Source organism: Rhinoderma darwinii, chromosome 3 (assembly GCF_050947455.1).
Source record: "Rhinoderma darwinii isolate aRhiDar2 chromosome 3, aRhiDar2.hap1, whole genome shotgun sequence".
NCBI lineage: Eukaryota > Metazoa > Chordata > Amphibia > Anura > Rhinodermatidae > Rhinoderma > Rhinoderma darwinii.
The window spans coordinates 119,815,663-119,835,413 of record NC_134689.1 but is presented as its reverse complement, the minus strand read 5'-3'; the positions used below and the strand labels follow the sequence as shown (position 1 = coordinate 119,835,413).

The 19,751-nt window shown below is 45.2% G+C and overlaps 1 protein-coding gene across 1 annotated transcript in view; it reads right to left on the bottom strand.

Annotated features, from left to right (window-relative positions):
- Nucleotides 1-19,522, bottom strand: part of HK3 (hexokinase 3) — a 117,024-nt gene extending 97,502 nt beyond the window's left edge. Inside the window, exon 1 of the mRNA XM_075860048.1 lies at nucleotides 19,457-19,522. Coding sequence (XP_075716163.1) covers nucleotides 19,457-19,513 — 57 coding nt within the window. The 5' untranslated portion in view covers nucleotides 19,514-19,522. The remainder of the gene's footprint in view (nucleotides 1-19,456) is intronic.
- Between the last annotated feature and the right edge of the window lie 229 nt (nucleotides 19,523-19,751).

Below are 19,751 nucleotides of genomic sequence, written 5' to 3'. Positions count from 1 at the left end.
ATTTGACACTCCGTTTGGATGTTTGTAACCAGAAAAGCACGTGGTGCTTTTCTGTTTACATTCATCCTTTTGACAGCTCTTGCGTGATTTTCGCGCATGCAACGCAGGACCGTCAGTGTGGCATGCGTTGTTTTCACGCACCCATTGAAGTCAATGGGTGCGTGTTGCGTGAAAAACGCAAGAATATAGAACATGTCGTGAGTTTTACGCAACGCACTCACGCTGCGCAAAATTCACGCATCGTCTAAACAGCCCCATAGACTATTATAGGTGCGTACGACACGCGTGAAAAGCACGCGCGTCGCACGCGCGTATAATACGCTCGTGTAAACGAGGCCTAAGTGTGCAAACAAACCTGGTAAGTTACTAACACAAAAACTTAGGGAGAGACAGCATATAACCACGTATGCGGGATCCAGATCCGTACTGGCCAATTAACTTCTAACCCTAACGTATTCAGACAATATTATCAGGCCTTCTACTCCAATCCTCTGTCTCCCCCTCCAGAAGCTATTACCTCCTTTCTAGGTTAACCTCTTCCCGCCGCAGCCATTTTTCAGATTTTCACTTTAATTTTTTCCTCCCCACCTTCCAAAAGCCATAACTTTTTATTTTTTTTGTCGACATAGCCGTATGAGGGATTGTTTTTTGCGGGACAAGTTGTAGTTTTTTATGGCAGCTTTTAATGTACCATATAATATACCTGGAAATATAAAAAAATATATTTGTGGGGTGAAATGTAAAAACTGTATGTTCACTTAATTCTACAGGTTGGTGCAATTATGGCGATACCAAATTTATATGTTTGTTTTTATTTTTTTCCACTTTTATAAATAAAAAATCTTTTTGTTAAAAAAAAATGTTTTTGTGTCACCATATTCTGAGAGCCATAACTTTTTTATTTTTCCGTCGATTGAACAGTGTGAGGGCTTATTTTTTTGTGGGGCGAGCTGCAGTTTTTATTGGTACCATTTTGGGGTACATTTTTTTATTCCATTTTTTGGGGGAGCTAAGGTGACCAGCATTTTCTTTTTTTATGGCGTTCACCGAGCAGGTTACATACTGTTATATTGTAAAAGTTCAGACTTTTACGGAAGCGGTGATACCAGATTTGTAAACTTTTTTTTTAACATCGCTTCAGGTAAAAAATGGGGAAAGAAATGCTTTTTAACTTTTAATATTTTATTTTTTTGGTACATGGCTGAAAACTTTATTTAATTATTTTTTTGCACTTTCCATTAGTTCCCATAGAGGATTTGAACCAGCAATCGTGAGATCGCTGGTGCAATACACTGCAAAACTAATGTATTGCAGTGCATTGTCATTTTTGCAGGCTTCTTGTAAGCCCTACCAGAGGCAGGGCTTAACAGGAGCAGAAAGAAGGCGGGCCAGGGGCGCTCTTTAGGCTCCCAGGCTGCCATGACAACCATCGGCACACCGCGATCGCTTAAATGCGGTCGCTACTGAGCGGGGCATTTAGGTAGTTAAACGCCCAGGCACAGAGCGATCGCTGTTCTGTGCCGTTAGTACAGGGTGTCAGCTGTAATACACGACTGGCACCTGCAGCCTATTGAGTGGACACAGGGAGTGATCTCGCTCCAAACTTCAACGATCTTGATACAGATATGTCTATATATATATATATATATATATATATATATATATATATATATATATATATATATGTCTATGGGTATTCTGTCTATAATGTTATGAAATGCCCCCTGAATTTTTGACAACCATTATCACTGAAACCAGAAGCCCAAGAGGCTCCCCTTTATTCCTCCAATTATAGACCAATTTCGCTGCCTAATTTGGATGTAAGGATACACTCCTTTTTACAATGCCCACTTGGTCTAAAAAGTAAAACCACGCCCAGTTGTCTATTAAGAAAGTCATTAGCATACATCTAAAATAGGTCATAACTCAGTCAAAATGTATCGTTTATTTTTAAATAAAAACCACTGCTGTTATCTACATTACAGCGCCGATCAGATTATGTAAGAGATAGAGCACTTATAATGTGGTGACAGAGCCTCTTTAAGGCCTCGTCAGGTTCTGTGTGGGGTTTCCGTTCATCCATTCCGTCAGAGGAACAGAAGAACAGCAAGCCAAACAGAAACCATAGCTTCCATTTGCATTTCCATTGATTGCAAATGGTTTCCGTAAGGTTTAAGTTTTTTCGCGGAAACAATAGTGTAGTCGACTATGCTATTGTTTCCAGAAAAATAATGGAATACTCTAGTACACCCTATTGCCCCATCTGTGACTTTAGCTAAAAAGAGGTGAGTCAAAAACTGCATCAAAACTGCGTGTGTTATCCTGGTCTTTTGGACTACTTGTGTAGTCCATATTCAGGAAAACAGCTGCACAGCCACAAAAAATTCTTCAGTGGGAAAGGACAACTCCCCAAACATGGGTGGTGCACGCAGCAAAGGATCCCAGGTCCAAGGGAGACAATCAATATGCAATCGAAGAAAGGAACTGCAGCACTCAAGATAATCCAAAGAAGTGTATTTGATTTATTCATTATGCTTGATAAAGACCCATCTATGGGTTGAAACGTTGCAAGTGTTTTTATGTTTGGTGAATAAATCAAATACACTTCTTTGGATTATCTTGAGTGCTGCAGTTCCTTTCTTCGATTGCTACTTGTGTAGTCCATAATGCAGGGATCACACACGCAGTTTTTGGCTCACCTTTTTTAGCCAAAGTCACAGATGGATCCAAAAGATAGGAAAGGCATAGAGAAAAGACTGATGCATCTCCTTTCTATTGAATCCACTTCTGTATTTGTCTAAAAAAAAAAATTGCCAAAAACTGCATCAAAACTGTGTGTGTGATCCTGGCCTAGAAGACACTGAGCAAAAACGACACCATAAATTGCATCAAAACTACATATGTGATCCTGGCCTAAAGGGCCTTTTACATCGGCCGACAATTGGCCGATGCAGCGAACGCCGACCAACGAGACATCGTTGATTGGCTCTCGTTTGCTCCTGTCACACGGAGCTATGGATGGGGACGAGCGGTCGTTACTCCGATCACTCGTCCTCATACATTATCATCATGTCGGCAGTGCGTCTCCCTGTTTACACAGTGAGATGTGCTGCTACCAACAATAATATTTCAGTTTTTTAAAACTATACGATCAGCAGATGATCGAGCATTTGTTTTTTCATCTGCTGATCGCTGCCCTGCAACGAGCGTTATACGAATGCTTGTCTGCCCAATAATCGCCCAGTGTAAAAGGGCCTTAAAGAGGCTCTGTCACCAGATTCTGACCAATCAGTGACCAATCAGCGTCATACACTTCTCATTGTTCCAGCCGAGCTTCTGTCACTGCACAATCACACTGTGGAACAATGAGAAGTGTATGACGCTGATTGGTCTGATTGGTCGCTGATTGGTCAGTGTCATACACTTCTCTTTACAACGCCCACTTGATAAAAAGTAAAAACACGCCCAGTTGTCTATTAAGAAACTAATTAGCATAAATCTAAAATTGCTCATAACTTGCTCAAAATGATCGTTTTTCAAAATAAAAACCACTGTTGTTATCTACATTACAGCGCTGATCATACTATGTAGGAGATAGGGCACTTATAATCTGGTGACAGAGCCTCTTTAAGGGTATGTGCACACAACCTCTTTTCAGACGTAATGGAGGCGTTTTACGCCTCGAATTACGCCTGAAAAGACGGCTCCAATACGTCGGCAAACATCTGCCCATTGCTTGCAATGGGTCTTAAGATGTTCTATGCAGGCGAGCTGTCATTTTACGCGTCGCTGTCAAAAGACGGCGCGTAAAATTATGGCCGCGTCAAAGAAGTGCAGGACACTTCTGGGGACGTAATTGGAGCCGTTTTTCATTGACTCCAATGAAAACCAGCTCCAACTACGTCCGTAAAAGACGCCGCAAAAAACGCGTTCACTTGTAAAAACGTCTGAAATTCAGAAGCTGTTTTCTCCTAAAAACATCTCCGTAATTTCAGACGTATAAGGCTTCAGGGTATGTTCACACGCTTAGCAAAATACTTCAAGGGAAGTTTTTCGTGGCGTTTTTTTACGGCCGTTTTGGAGCTGTTTTTCTATAGAGTCAATGAAAAACTGCTCCAAAAACGGCTTTGCAGGCGTTTTTTTACACGGCCGCTTAAAAAAATTCCCCGTTGGAACAGAACGCCGTTTTTCCCATTGAAATCAATGGGCAGATGTTTGGAGGCATTCTGCTTCCGATTTTTCAGCCGTTTTTCGGCCGTTTATGTCCCGAAAAACGGCCGAAAATAAGCCGTGTGAACATTTCTTCATTCACCCAGTGCTGTTTTGTTGCAGTTTTGTTTTTTTTAAGCAGTTTTGGAAGTCACAACCAGGAGTGGATCGTAGAAGTGGAAAGATTCTACGATTGGATTCACACATTGCGTATTTGTTGCAGATTTTGATGCAGATTTATGAGCCAAATTCAGAAGGATAAGAAATAAAAAAGAAGAACTTATACTTCACTTTCCTCTGGTTCCCCTTCTGGATGTAGCTAAAAAATATGCAACAAAATTTGCAACAAATACTCAATGTGTGAATAACTCTGCTTTTTTTTTTAATCCACTCCTAGTTGTGACTTTAAAAACTGTACCAAAAAACTGCACTGAAACTGCACTGTGTGAATAAACAATTGAGGCCCCATGCACACGGCCGTATTTTTTCCCTCCCGTAAATACTGGCCGTAAATACTGGTCCATTGTCACACGTTTTTAACCCGTATTTAACCCGTATTTACGGACCCGTGTCGGTAAATACAGGTCCGTTGTCATCTGTATTCCACCCGTATTTATGGACCCATTAAAAAAGTGGGACTGGAAATTATCACATGATCGCTCAGACGCCATTTTCTCTGCTTCTCTTTATTCAAAAATTGAAATCCCCTGACGTCGCCTAGCAACGCTCCCGTAATTACGGGTGCACAAACGTAGACACCCGTAATTACGGGAGCCCCATAGACTTCTATGGGCCTGTCCGTGCGGTAATTACGGCCTGAAATAGGACATGTTCTATATTTTTCAACAGCCCGGGCACTTTCCCGTATGCAAACGGGAAGGTACCCGTGGCCAATAGAAGTCTATGGGCCCGTAATTACGGGCGTTTTTACGGTCGTGTGCATGGGACCTAAGGCCCTATTACATGGGCCAATGATTGGGAAAACGAGTATTCATATGAACGCCCATTCCCAATCATTGCCCTTTGTAAACAGGGCAACGATCATCTTTTTTAATGCAGCATTAATCATTATCGTTGTAGGCAGCACATCTCCCTTTATAATCAGGGAGTTGTGCTGCCGACATGATGAAAATGTATGGGGTCGAGCGATTGGAGTAAGGGTATGTGCACACACACTAATTACGTCCGTAATTGACGGACGTATTTCGGCCGCAAGTCCCGGACCGAACACAGTGCAAGGAGCCGGGCTCCTAGCATCATACTTATGTACGATGCTAGAAGTCCCTGCCTCGCTGCAGGACAACTGTCCCGTACTGTAAACATGATTATACTATGGGACAGTTGTCCTGCAGCAAGGCAGGGACTCCTAGCGTCGTACATAAGTATGATGCTAGGAGCCTGGCTCCCTGCACTGTGTTCGGTCCGGGACTTGCGGCCGAAATACGTCCGTCAATTACGGACGTAATTAGTGTGTGTGCACATACCCTAACAAGCGCTTGTCCCTATACATAAGCAATCATTGTTCCGTGTGAAAGGAGCAAGCTAGCGCCGATCAATGAGCGGAGCTTGTTTACACGGCCCATGTCGGGCCATGTAAGAGGACCCTTAGGCTAGTTTCACACGAGCGTTTCCATTTTATGTCCGCAAAAAACGCACACTTTTTCATGCATCGCAATTCCGCGTGCTATCAGTGTTTGTTCCATGTGGCATCAGTTGTTGATGTCAGTGTTGGTGCACATTTCTTTATTTCTTTTTTCTCTGCATTTCAAGGAACTGGTGCGTGAATCACGGACAGCACACGGATGTGCGTCCGTGTGCTGCCCATGATTTTCAGGCACCCATTGACTTGAATGGGCACGTGATCTGCAAAAAACGCACACGAATAGGACATGCAGTGAGTTTCACGCAACGGAAACACGCTGCGTGAAACACACTGCATGTCTGAATGGCCCCATTGAATTTCATAGGTCCGTGTGACGGCCGTTGTTTTATCGGCCGTCACACGGACGTATTCGATGTTCGTGTGAATAAGGCCATAGGCAGGAATCCCACAGAACAGAAATGCTACAAATTTTTAGCAGCGTATCCGTAAAGATTCGGCACCATTTCCGCAGAGTTTCCACAGCATACGCATATTTTGCGGTAGGTTTTGCAGCGAATTTCACCTCCTTTTCACTGAAATTGGTGAACTCCGCAGTGAACATTCTGGACAGAATGAGCATGCTGCGGATTTTAAAATCCACAGCACGCTCTGTACTATTGTTTTTGGTAAAACCACGGACAACCCGACGAAAAGCCAATGGAGCCCATTAAAGTCAATGGGTTCTGTCAACTGCTGGTGGTGTTCTGCATTCCCTTGTTCTGCTCCTCTGACGGAACAGAATAAGGGAATGCCTCGACGCAGATGTCAACATGGCATTAAACAAGTTGCAAACTGAGAAAAAAATAATTTATATTTTACATAAACCAATACAAAATGATACAATTAATCTTTTCACCGCTTTTATCCTTAAAGTCTAAGTTCAATATCATCATTTTCCGATTACAAAGGGACTTGGCTGCTTGACTTGATAGGATATCAATTTATATGTAAATGTTGTAGGGCTGAGATTTCATCAGGAGATGTCTGGAGACACAAATCTCACAATGAATCTTGTTTGTTTGGGAAATGGAAAGAGAAGGGGAAAAGCTGTGTGCTAAAATGTAACTTTTGTAAAGGCATGACAAAATAAATCAAAATAGTTTTAATACTGTGTCAAGCAAAGGAAACAGACTAGTAATAGAAAATAGGTTATTAAGGTTACCCTCAGATAAGATACACCTTCAGAAAATTATCTTAAAGGGAATGTATCATCTATATATGTTTTTCCTAATTAAAACCAGAAAGTGAAACATAATCTTTTTTTCCATCTGTTTTTATTTTATGATTAAACATTTTTTTAAACTATTTTCTTTACATGATTGTGGGGGCAGCCATCTTGCCTGAGATGCTTTTAACAGCATTTAGAGATATGCTTTACAGCAACCACTCAAAACATAGGAACCTGTGAACAGGAGGGGACTCATTGAATTCTATGGGAGAGTTTTCTAGGCATGCTCTGTGACCTGTGCCCCCTCCCTGCACAGATCACTGTGAGCTATGTGCATCACCTATTGTCAATGGTGGATCCTGTGTTATCTATACAGATGTGTTATCTTTAAGGGTCAGTTCACAAGTTGCGTAAATCCTGCGGATTTTCCGCAAACTAATTTTTTTTTGCGGAAAATCCGCAGCATAATACAGTGACAGCAAAGTGAATGAGATAGAAGAAATCTCATTCACACGCTGTGTAAATATTGAGTGGAAAAAACACTCAGAAATTGACATGCGGTGCAGAGTTTTATTCCGCAGCATGTCAATTGTATTTGCGTAAATTCTGCTTATTTGTTTGCGGGTTTTCCCCATTGAATTCAATGGGGAGGTAAAACCTGCAACAAATAGCAGTTGTTGCGTTTTTCTGCGGCGGAATCGCAGTGAATCCACCGCAAAAAAAGCAACTCAGAAAAAAAAATATTATACTTACCAGAAGTCTACGTTTCTTCCTCCAGGCCAGCATCCTGAGATGACATTTCATCTCATGTCACCGCTGCAGCCAATCACAGGCAGTAGCGGCGGTCACATGGGATGAAACATCTTCTCAAGAGGCTGGCCTGGATGACGTCAGAGGGCCGGCCTCCTGGGATGACGTTTCATCCCATGTGACCGCTGCTGCAGCCAATAACAGGCTGCAGCGGTCTCCTGGAATGAAAGGTAATCAGAGTTTGGTGCGTTTTTTCCCCAGAATTCCCTGAGGCCACAGGGGTGGATACGCAGTGTATCTGCCCCGTGTGACCTCAGCCTTATTGTAATCCTGCCTGTGATGATAATGAAATGACTGCTGAGGTGATCTCTAGAGAAAAGGAAGTGTCAGTCTATTGTAAAGCTCAGTGGCCACAGTGAAAACTGCACGTTTTTAAGATTATTTTTTTACATAGATGACATAGAAATTAAAAATAAAACCCCAAAAATTCTTAAAATTTGATTAATATAAAAACTTAGAGACAAGCAGGATCCGCTAACACTGAACCCGTCAGATCCACGAGACTAAAAAGGATATTTATAGTGTACATATGAAATCCTACAACACATGCATCTAAACAGATAATTAAATATACGCATTCATTCTTGTATCAATATATACGTTGGGTCAAAAGACAGGAACCACCCACATAGGTGTAAAATGCATTGTGGTGATGATGACATCTCTAATATTAGGCATGTAAAAGATATTTAGGTGGTTTCTGCATTTTGACTCACCACATAAATATATATGTGATTTCTTATATATTTTGGTGTATTATGGGAAGTTAAAGTAAGGGTGTCGCGAAAAATAATTTTTTTATATCAATTTGCTTTTAGTGTTTTATTAAAAAAAAAATATTTATTTGTGTGTTTGTGTTTTACTTTTTTTTATTTTCTAACTTTTTCTTCTCTATGGGGGCTGCCATTTTTTTTTTCATCTCTGTATGTGTCGATTAACGACACATACAGACATGGAATACGGCACATACATCCCCATAGAGAATGCGAACTGGAGCCGTTCACATTCACTATGGTGTACGCCGTCTGTGTGGGAACGGTGCATGCGCCACTCCCACACAGTCCAAATGGAAGGTCTTCGGCCGAGCGACATCCAGCGCCATTTTCTTGTGGACCGGAAGCCGCGGCCAGACAGTAAGATTACTACTTCCGGTCGCGGCTTCCGGACATGTGTTCTGAAGCAAGCACTAGGAGCGGAGGGAGCAGACGGAGCGGACGGACCGGAGGGAGCGGCGGCAGCAGGATCAGGTAAGTTATGTCTGTGTTTGTACGTGTTTTACTGTGTGATTACCACTGTATGTAAGCCTACTACACTGTGTATTCGCTCAAAAAATGGCGACACACAGTGTAGGAGGTTTGAACATTCAATCCCCTCCTTTCTCCTGGCACTAGCCAGGATAAAGGAGGGGGGATTGTTTGAGAACGCTAGAGCAAGTGTGTCTTCTCAAATTTTGCAGCATAAAGCAATGTGGTTGCTTTACCACATGCCAATGCTGCAATTTTTTGGAATTGCTTCCTCTAGTGACCAGCACAGGGAAATGTTATAAATTAGAATCTAATTTATAATATTTCCTGACTCGTGAAAAAATTAAAAAAATTAGAACAATGTTTCATCATTTATACACTAACTCTTTAACTAAAAAAAAAAATAAAAATATTTCTAGCGACACATTCCCTTTAAGGGTAGCTATTGTGGCACTGCAGACAATGTGCAGCCCTGATCAGTCATTATGTATGATACTATTTATATAATTTGCTACACAATACAACTCACGTATTAATATTGTTACATAAAAGTGGCATAAAAACTTCAGATAATATAGGAGTTCATGTACCTTAGCTTTTTAAGGTTTTTTTTTTTTTTTATTTAACTACAGTTTAATCATTGTATAATTAAAAGTTCTGTAACTTTGTAATATATATATCTCCTGTTTCAATCCCTCATGGTTCAAGATCTCTGTTTGCTGTCAGTGGATGAAAACATTCTTGTGCACATTCTGAGGCTGAAAACCACTACAGACCTAATACTTCTATTACTTCACTATTGAGAACTGTATATTATAATGTGTAAACCAGGGGTCAGGAACCTTCAGCACTCCAGATGTTGTGAAACTACATTTCCCAGTGTGCCCTAACAGTCTTTGGCTTTTAGAGCATGCTGGGAGTTGTAGTTTCACAACAGCTGGAGTGCTGAAGGTTGCTGATCCCTGCTCTAGACAATCCTGTGAGTTAAATACACCAGCAGCACAAGTCTCTCTCCAGAAATAGCCGGACACATCATGCAATGATTGGGGGAGGCAAACATGACCAGGGTTGCAGGGGAGAAGGAATGAGTTGAAAAGTTCAAGGGAAGGAGGGGGAGGAAGGTGGAGGGGAGGGGGCGAGCTTAACAGAGGGCATATAGGAAGGGTGAGAGACAGTTTCGCACCACTCACGCCCCAGGAAAGCAGTTAGACTTGTACTGACCTTGAGAACGATGCAGGCCCTGATGGAGCAAGTGCGGCAGGCTGTGGCGGAACGGGGCATGGCCTGGCTTGAGGAGGAGCTCGGGAGGACGGGTCCGGTGGCATCGGGGACGGAGTTGTCGGCAGGGCTGGAGGAGGCAGCGGGTTCGAGTGCGGCCGGGACGCAGGCAGCGCCTGAGGTGATGACATCCCCCCTCCGGCGGTCGCGGCGGGTGCGGCCGCCAGAACGCCTTAGCCCGGACGAATTGCCTAGGGCTCGACGCAGGCTTGGGAGCCCCTCGAGGGACGCTCCGGGCCGGGTTTCCGCTTCCACCGCTAGGGGGCGGAGGTCCCTGTCCGGGAGGAATCCCGGTCGCCGGTCGGGCCCTCCGGAGAGTGGAGGGCAGGGTCCCAGGCCAGTGGGACAGCCTCCCATCTCCAGGTCAGCACCACGAGGATTTGCGGTGGGCCGATCTGGCGATGCACCAGTCGGGCGGCCCGCCTGTCAGCAGGAAGATGTCCCCGGACGGTCACGCAGGCCACAATCGGTGGTGCTGCAGAGACGGAGGGAGGGGGCAGCGGTGGAGAGAGAGCGGAGGCCGGAACGGCTCCTGATGTCTGGCGACACTTATGCGGTTCAGGATGGTGCGCACGGCTGCAGAGCCTGCGGTGCGACTTCAGGCCCCAGATGTCCGGAGGTGGGTGAAAACGGAGGTGCGCCAATGGAGGATGATCGTTGAGGAGGTCCCGTCGCCCCGGCTGGTGGGAACTCAGCGCCCATGCAGTCTGGTGAGTCGATGTCACCATTACATACATTTCCAGCGATATTTAGATCCCCGGGGTTTGGGGAGGGTTCCCAAGGGGAGGCAGTTAGGAATGTTGAAAATAGTGGGTTGTTGTCTGTTGGGAGAGGGGGGGGAGATGTGCAGGAATTGCTTGGCTGTGTAAAGGCGTTGCTAGCGCGTTGTGAGGGGGGTAGGTTGCCTGCTGCATCCCCGGTTGAGGCGTGGGTTCCGGCAGCGGGGGGGGTGGTGAATCGGTGCAACCCCCGAGGACGGTACCCGAGGTGGAGGTCGCGGTTCAGACTAATAAAGATAAGGATGTGGATAGGGTGAGGTTAGATGATAAAGCTAAAGGCGAGGTGTACGTTTGTTTTGAGGGGTTGTTGGGGTCGCATTTGAAGACTGAAGTGAAAGAAAAAATTTGGAGGGATGAAATACGTAGAAATCTTTTCGCTTCTTCCTCTGGAAAAGTTTAATTTAGACAAGGGTAAAAGGTGGGAAAGTAAAAAGGAGGAGGAAGAGAAGCGTCGATATTGTTTAATCCCGCAGACAATTGTGAATTGGTTGCAGGCGTTTGCCATACTGGCCAGTGTTATAGGGGAAAAGGCGCCGGAGAATTGCTGGGGTTGCCGGCCCCTCAGGACAATCGGGGCAATCGGGGGGAGGGACAGGAGGAAGGGCGCGCTTGTGCTGGCAGTTTAACGACGGTCAATGCAAGTTTGGGGCGGGTTGTAAGTTTAAGCACTCTTGCTCCTCTTGCGGCGGGACTTTGCACGGGTCCGCCAAGTGTTTAAAAAAAGGGAAGGGAAAAGGGGGAAGTGGTGGGGGTCATGGGGCTGACGCCGGTGAGGTGGGAAGAGATGGAGCCGTACCTAAATAGGTTCCCGGACAGGGAGAAAGGCGAGTTGTTGTTACGTGGTTTTCAGTTTGGTTTTGTGATCCCTTCCCCGGTTCATGCGGTCCCCCTTGCCCTACGGAATTTAAAGTCGGCAATGGAGTATCCGGAGGTAGTGTCAGACAAGTTGCGTAAAGAAGTGGGGTTAGGGCGCATGGCGGGACCGTTCCCGGTGCGGCCCGTTCAGGACATGGTTGTGTCACCGTTAGGGGTTGTTCCAAAAAAGGAGCCAAATAAATTCCGGCTTATCCATCATTTGTCGCATCCGCGGGGGTTGTCTGTAAATGATGGCATTGCGCCTGAGCTGTGCTCGGTGGTATATACGTCGTTTGATGCGGCAGTTGAGTGGGTGCGGCGGTACGGGGCGGGGGCCCTTATGGCAAAGACCGATGTGGAATCGGCTTTCCGACTTCTCCCGGTTCATCCGGACAGCCAGCGGCTGTTAGGGTGTTACTGGGAGGGGGCTTATTATATGGATCAGTGTCTCCCGATGGGTTGTTCAGTATCTTGCGCGTACTTCGAGGCGTTTAGTTCGTTCCTAGAGTGGGTAATCCGGGAAGTGGCAGGGTTAGAGTCGGTCATACATTATCTAGATTACTTCCTGTGTGTGGGCCCAGCGGGTTCGGAGGTGTGCGCCAATTTGCTGGGGGCAATACAGTGGGTCGCTCAGCGGTTTGGGGTTCCGTTATCTCCAGAGAAGACTGTGGGTCCCAGTACTTGTATAGTTTTTCTTGGCATTACCCTGGATTCGGTGGCATTGGAGTGTCGACTTCCTAAGGACAAGCTGGAAGCGTTGCGATTGGAAGTGAGCAGGACGGGTCGGCTTCATAAGATTCAGCTGCGGGATTTGCAGTCGTTGTTGGGAAAACTTAATTTTGCTTGTCGGATGATGCCCATGGGCAGAGTTTTTTGCAGGAGGTTGGCGTCAGCAACGGGGGGGGGGGTTAGAGCCCCACATAATTTTGTGCGGTTGACGCGGGAGCATCGGGATGACTTGGCAGTATGGAGAGAGTTTTTGAATTTGTATAATGGAAAATCGTTGTTGATCTCGCCGGTGGTGGATAATGTGCAATGGGAATTGTTCACCGATGCTGCAGGTAGTGTGGGTTTCGGTATTTACTGTAGAGGACAGTGGTGCGTGGGCCAGTGGCCGGAGGAATGGGTGTCGTTGGGACTGGTTCGTAATCTTGTACTTCTGGAACTCTTCCCAATTGTGGTGGCGGTGGAGGTTTGGGGGGAGCGTTTCCGTAATAGCAAGGTGCGGTTCCACTGTGATAATATGGGGGTGGTGTTGGCAATCAATAATGTAACGGCTTCTTCACCCCCGGTGGTAAGGTTGTTACGGCGGCTGGTGTTGCGTTGTTTGGAACTCAATGCGTGGATTGTTGCGGTTCATGTTCCGGGGGTACAGAATGACATCGCGGATTCTCTCTCTCGCCTACAGTGGGAGCGGTTTCGTCTGTTGGCACCGGAGGCGGATCTGGAAGGGGTCGCGTTCCCGGGATGGCTTTGGGACGTGGTTTACGAGCAGCACGAGGTTTGATCAAGTCTTCTCTAGCGCCTGGTACATGGTTGGCGTACGACGCGGCGTGGAGGGACTGGGTGTCGTGGCTGACAGGTTCGCCCGGAGGCGGGTCGATGGAGGAACAAGTGGTAGCTTTGTTGGGGTTTTTGGGATGGGCCTCAGTGGAAGGCTGGTCGGTGTCTAAAGTGAATCGTTTCGTGTCAGCTTTGGCCTTTGGTTTTAAACTAAGGGGGTTGGGGGACGTGACGAAAGATTTCTTGATTGTCCAGGCGTTGAAGGGGTTTCGGAAAAAGGGGGCGGGGCGGCCGGACGGCCGTCGCCCGGTTTCTTTCGCGCTTTTGGAGCAGTTAGGTGAAGTGTTGGGGAAGGTGTGTTTCTCGGGCTATGAGGTAGCATTGTTTCAGTTGGCTTTTTCATGGGCGTTTTTTGGGGCTTTAAGAGTGGGCGAGTTAATTTCCCCTAGTAAGAAGAGAGCGGGGGGTTTGCAAGCGGAAGATGTAACAGGAGGAGGGGGGAGAGTGGAATTCTGGGTAAGGCGGTCGAAATCGTATCAAAGTGGAAAAGGTAAACGAGTGGTTCTGGGGGCGGTGGCAAGGGCGGGGTTGTGCCCGGTGAAATGCTATGAGCGATACGTCGCGCTGCGAGGGTGTAGGGGGGGGCGCTGTTATGCCATACGGATGGGGCTTTCTTGTCAAGGTGCCAGTTTACAGCTGTCTTCCGTAGATGTTTGCAGGTGTTGGGTTTGGATAAAGGTATTTATTCACCACACTCCTTTCGTATAGGAGCAGCCACGGAGGCTGCGTCATGGGGATGGGGCCTGATGTGGTGAAGCGCATAGGTCGTTGGGAGTCGGGGAGGTATAAGTCCTACGTGCGTCTCCACTTTATGTGATTTGTTTTCTCGTATCAACATGCTGTTTTGGTTGGTGTTATCGTTGTTATTCTTCTATTTCAGATGGTTCACCTGCACTGGTGTGGATTCTTGGGCACTCATATGTGCACTGGGGGGCGTTAAGGGCGGATGTGCGGCCAGATGGGCGGCAGCTGGGGTTCCAAAGGTCGGCGGTGGTGATAAGGTGGCTGGGCACGCGCGGTATGGTGTGGAGTCAAGTTTTGCCGGATTTCCATCGGTATGCGCAGTTGGATCGGGTTCCTGATTTGTTGGTCCTTCATGTAGGGGGAAACGACTTAAGTACTCGCCCGTTTAGAGAATTAATTCGGGATGTGAAGTATGACCTTCTCCGGCTTTGGTCCTGTTTTCCGAAGGTAAAGGTGATTTGGTCGGAAATAGTGCCGCGTAGTGTATGGAGAAATGCGCGTTCGGTAGAGCGTGTGAACAAGGCCCGGGTGAAAGTCAATCGGGCGGTTTCCAGCTTTGTGGTAAAAACGGGGGATTTTTTGTGCGCCACTACGATTTTGAGGATGGCCAAGGGAAGTATTGGCTAGGTGATGGAGTGCATCTCAATGCGGTGGGCATTGACCTATGGGCTTTGCGGATTCAGGAAGGAATCGAGCGGGCAATGATGGATGGTGGGGGCTCGCATACTTAAAGGTGGTCTAAGTATGCTCGTGTGGCGGATTGGGGGGTCCTTGGAGTTGGTGGTAATTTGAAGTAGGGGATTCATCAGAGGTATGGTCCCTAACAAATACATAATTGCTCATGGAGATGGGTGTATTTTGGACTCCTGCTGGGTGGTGTCCCGGGGAGTGGTTTTACATACTTGGCAAGCCAACTGCGGAGCAGAAAGGTGCCTCTGAGCCTGTAGGGGACGGCTGGGGGTAAGTAGCTATACAGGGGGCAGTTAGGCGCCAAAGTTTTGGAGCTCCAAGGACTTCCCCTTTCCTAGTAATGTTATTTATAAAGGAATGTTTTATGTTCATGTAAATTTGTTAATAAAATGGCTGCTGTGGCCGAAAATTTCCAACCCACTGTCTCGTGTGTCTCACTGGGGGAGGGGAGAGTGACATGGGAGGAGGGGGGGGAAAGGCCTGGAAGCAAGAAAGGGGGTGGACAGTATTGATGGGAAGGTTAAGCAAAAGGGTTCGAAATGGGGCGAGCTCTGTAATCCCATGGTCATGTCTTGATTGTTAACCACTATATATTAGTGTAGGTGAAATCTATGAGCCTGTAGTTCAGATTCTTTAGCTCACAGAGGATTATTTAAAATACAATTGTATGAAGGTCTGTACAGGTTTTTTAGCCTCTAGATGAAAAGTAGAATGTTTTCAACCTTTGGTAACAGATATGTTTCCATATACAAGTACAGCGTTTTGTTGTGGTTTCATGGCATTTTTCATAGTCTTTCTTGAGATGTGTGGCGTGAGATGAGCAGCTTAGAAAAAAAAGCACATGATTTTGCTAAACTCTGTCACGAGATGTCTATGCTATATGTGACTGTGTGTGGCCATCCAGTGGTTGCGATGTGAATCGCCGCTTGTCAAGGGTTTTCCTAGCATGGTACGATTATGCATTGAATTCAGTGGCTTCGCTAGCCCAGTGCCCCAGATCCCCAGACGACTCCCACATTAGCTATGGGGGTCGCAGCGGTCATAATTGCCAGGGTGCCGGCGGCCCCACCGCACCACGTGTATAAAAAGTTACTATAGTAACTGTGGCCGATGTAATAAACTACACGGGCCCCTGTTTCTATAGTAATAACAATATACTTACCCTCCTCGTTCCCTAGTGCAGCGGAGTTCCTGACGTCTTCCCGCGTCATGATGTCACCACGATGTCACCATGCTGGATGGCATCAGGACTTCCGCTGTGCCTGGAGCCGAAGAGGAGGGTAAGTATTTGCATTATTTCTGCTGGGGCCTTGTATCTAAGCCTAACTTGTGGTAGGCTTAGATACAGTGGCTAACAGACAGTATCATACATGGCCCATGTCTGAGCCTGTCTGATGGGCCCTGTATCTAAGCCTACCACATAGTAGATTTAGATATAGGGCCCCAGCAGACAGTAATCTTATACTATATAAGATTATTGTCTACTGGGGCCCTGTATCTAAGCCTAACATGTGGTAGGCTTAGATACAGTGTCCAAAAGACAGTATCACCCATGGGCCCCATATCTAAGCCTACCACATGTGTTACTAATGGGTTTTTATTTGTGTTTGTGCTTTTTTTACAGGTTCGGTTGTTGGACTACATCGGATTCGAGGACTACTTCCATGACGGCTTTTTTTATCTTCAATAAAGTGGTTGTGTGGCAGTTTCAATAAAATATTTTTTCTATGTCTTTGTATTTTTTTTTCAACTTTATTACTACCGCCTTAGTAATGGCTGCTGGCTGATTGACAGCGTCCATTACTAAGGTGGGGCTTAATGTTAGCTGTGCAGAGGCTAGCACTAACCCTCATTATTATGCCAGTACCCACCACCACCAGGGGTTCCGGGAAGAGCCGGGTACGATTCGGTACCGAACCATCTATAGCGACGGTCGGCCACTGGGGCGGCCGCAGGCTGGCATTATTAGGCTGGGAAAACCAAAAACAGTGGGCATTCCCACCGTGGTAATGCTAGCCTGCTGCTGCTGTGTTGAATCTGGCTGGTTATGAAAAATGGGGGGAACCTCACGTCAATTGAAAAAAAAATAATAATAATACTGATTAGAAAAATTACGTGGGTCCCCCCCATTTTTTCATAAGCAACCAGTTACAATAAAGCAGCAGCAGCAAGCTAGCATTACCAGATTGGGAAGGGCCAAGGTTTCTAATAACACCAGCCAGCGACCACCCCAGTGCCCGGCCATCACTACAAATGGTCAGGTACTGGATTGTACCCGGCTCTTACCGGCATCCCTGGTGGTGGTGGGTACCGGGGTAATAATGGGGGTTAGTGTTAGCCTTTTCACCTGCTAACATTAAACCCTGCATTAGCATTGGACGCTGTCAATCAGCCAGCAGCCATTACTAAGGCAGTGGTAAAAAAGTTTAAAAAAATATAAGGACATAGAAACAATATTTTATTGGAAAAAAAAACCACACAAACCTCGTTAACCTTTTTATTGAGAATAAAAAGACACTACCATCTAAGTAGTCCTCGAATGTAACGTAGTCCAACAACCGAACCTGTAAAAAAACACAAACACACAAAAATAAATAGTAACACATAAAAAAGCAAAGCAATTATTATTTTACCTTTCCTGGGTTCAGCGCTGGAGCCACAATGTCAGCGAGCTTGGCCCTATATTCATAGCTATAGGGTCGTAGCGCTACAGATGTGCTGTACCTTGATAATTCCTGGTATTTTTCCCATAGACTTTAAAAACAGCAGAAAACGATTATACTAAATAAAAAACCCCCGTACATGTAAAAACCCCACAAAAAAGGCATGTTACATTTTAAACATTCTGGTATTTTTACTTGTGTTTTTTCATGTAGTCTAAATTGCCAGACAAAAGTCCTGTGTGAGGAAGGCCTAAGAAAGTCAGGGTATCAGCTTATCATTGTAGATCTGAATTATGCTAAGGGATGGTCAAAATGGGACTTTAACTTTGAGCTTTATTTACATAAAAGCAAAAAAACACTTGTTAACTGATTGATTGAATAATTTTATCCAAAATACTGACAGCACATACAGGGAGAGATTTACATAGAATGCCGTTTCATACACCAGTCTAAAACCAATATACCCCAAATATTTAAATTTAGTCCATCTTTCGCTGTCCGTGTTCCAGCAATCCAAATCTACATCTGCTATGAGCAGTCATAGAATGGCGCCATAATTTACGGCAAATTGTGATGTAAATTATGGTAAATCTTTCAAACCAAGGCTGCCCTGCCCCTCCCACTAAACCCTACCCATTTTCTCACCTCAATTGAAAGCAGCAAAAGAAGCATAAAACAGCATAAAAATTACAAATTATTGCGCAAATGTGACGTGCGTCATATTTTGTGACTACTCAATGAAGCGTGGTGCAAATGCAATACTAAAATTCCCCCACAGACGTCTATTTTGTCTTAAAAAGGGGAAGTGCTGTAGGAACATTGTGACAAATCTCATGTCCCTATTCTGGTTCTCTGCACTAAGCTAATGACATAAAGAACCAGTATATGATATTAAGGAGGCTCTGTCACCAGATTATAAGTGCCCTATCTCCTACATAATGTGTTCGGCGCTGTAATGTAGATAACAACAGTATTTTTTTATTTTGAAAAACGATAACATTTAAGTAAGTTATGCACAATTTTAGATTTATGCTAATTACTTTCTTAATAGACAACTGGGCGTGTTTTTACTTTTTTACCAACTTGGCGTTCTAAAGAAAAATGTATGACGCTGACCAATCAGCATCATATACTTCTCTCCATTCATTTTTGTCAGTACTCGCAACACAGCGTGATCTCGCGAGATTACGCTGTGCAGTAACATACTCCCATATTAACTTTACCGAAGTGTCTTGGGAGTGAATAGACATCACCTCCAGTCAGGACGTGATGTCTATTCACACTCCCGCCACATCGGTAAAGTTTCTGTGAATGACAGCAGAACGTGATCTCGTGAGATCGCGTGTGCTGTGTGAGTAAGTCCCCAAGAAAGTTTACCGAAGTGTCGGGAGTGTGAATAGACATCGCGTCCTGACTGGAGGTGATGTCTATTCCCTCCCAAGACACTTAATATAGGACTATGTGACTGCACAGCGTGATCTCGCAAGATCACGCTGTGTTGCGAGTGCTGCTAAAAATGAATGGAAAGAAGTGTATGACGCTGATTGGTCAGCGTCATAAACTTCTCTTTACAACGCCCATTTGGTAAAAAAGTAAAAACCCGCCCAGTTGTCTATTAAGAAACTAATTAGCATAAATCTAAAACTGCTCATAACTTGCTTAAAATTGATGTTTTTTTTAAAATAAAAACCACTGCTGTTATCTACATTACAGCGCCGATCACATTATGTAGGATATAGAGCACTTATAATGTGGTAACAAAGCCTCTTTAAAGGCGGTGAGCATTGATCAAGGGCTGAAAATTTTCTCACCTCTTCATAGGCGGACTGCTGGGCATTCTCCACTGAACTTGCTTCTGATTTTTCCATAACTTGATGTCCCTAATAGAAACACAGTCAACAGTGAGCAGGAAAAAGTCACTGTCGAAAACAGGATATGGTGACAAATATTGGCAATAGCACGTATGATGAAAACCAGAAGTGTCAGAAGCATTGATAAATAGTGACCACATGCTCTGCAATTCCTAGGGAAGTTCTCGTAAGTCACAAAGCCATGGGGCACGGCTAAAACTGAGAAAAAACAGCTGTTTTATCTTGCCACCTACTA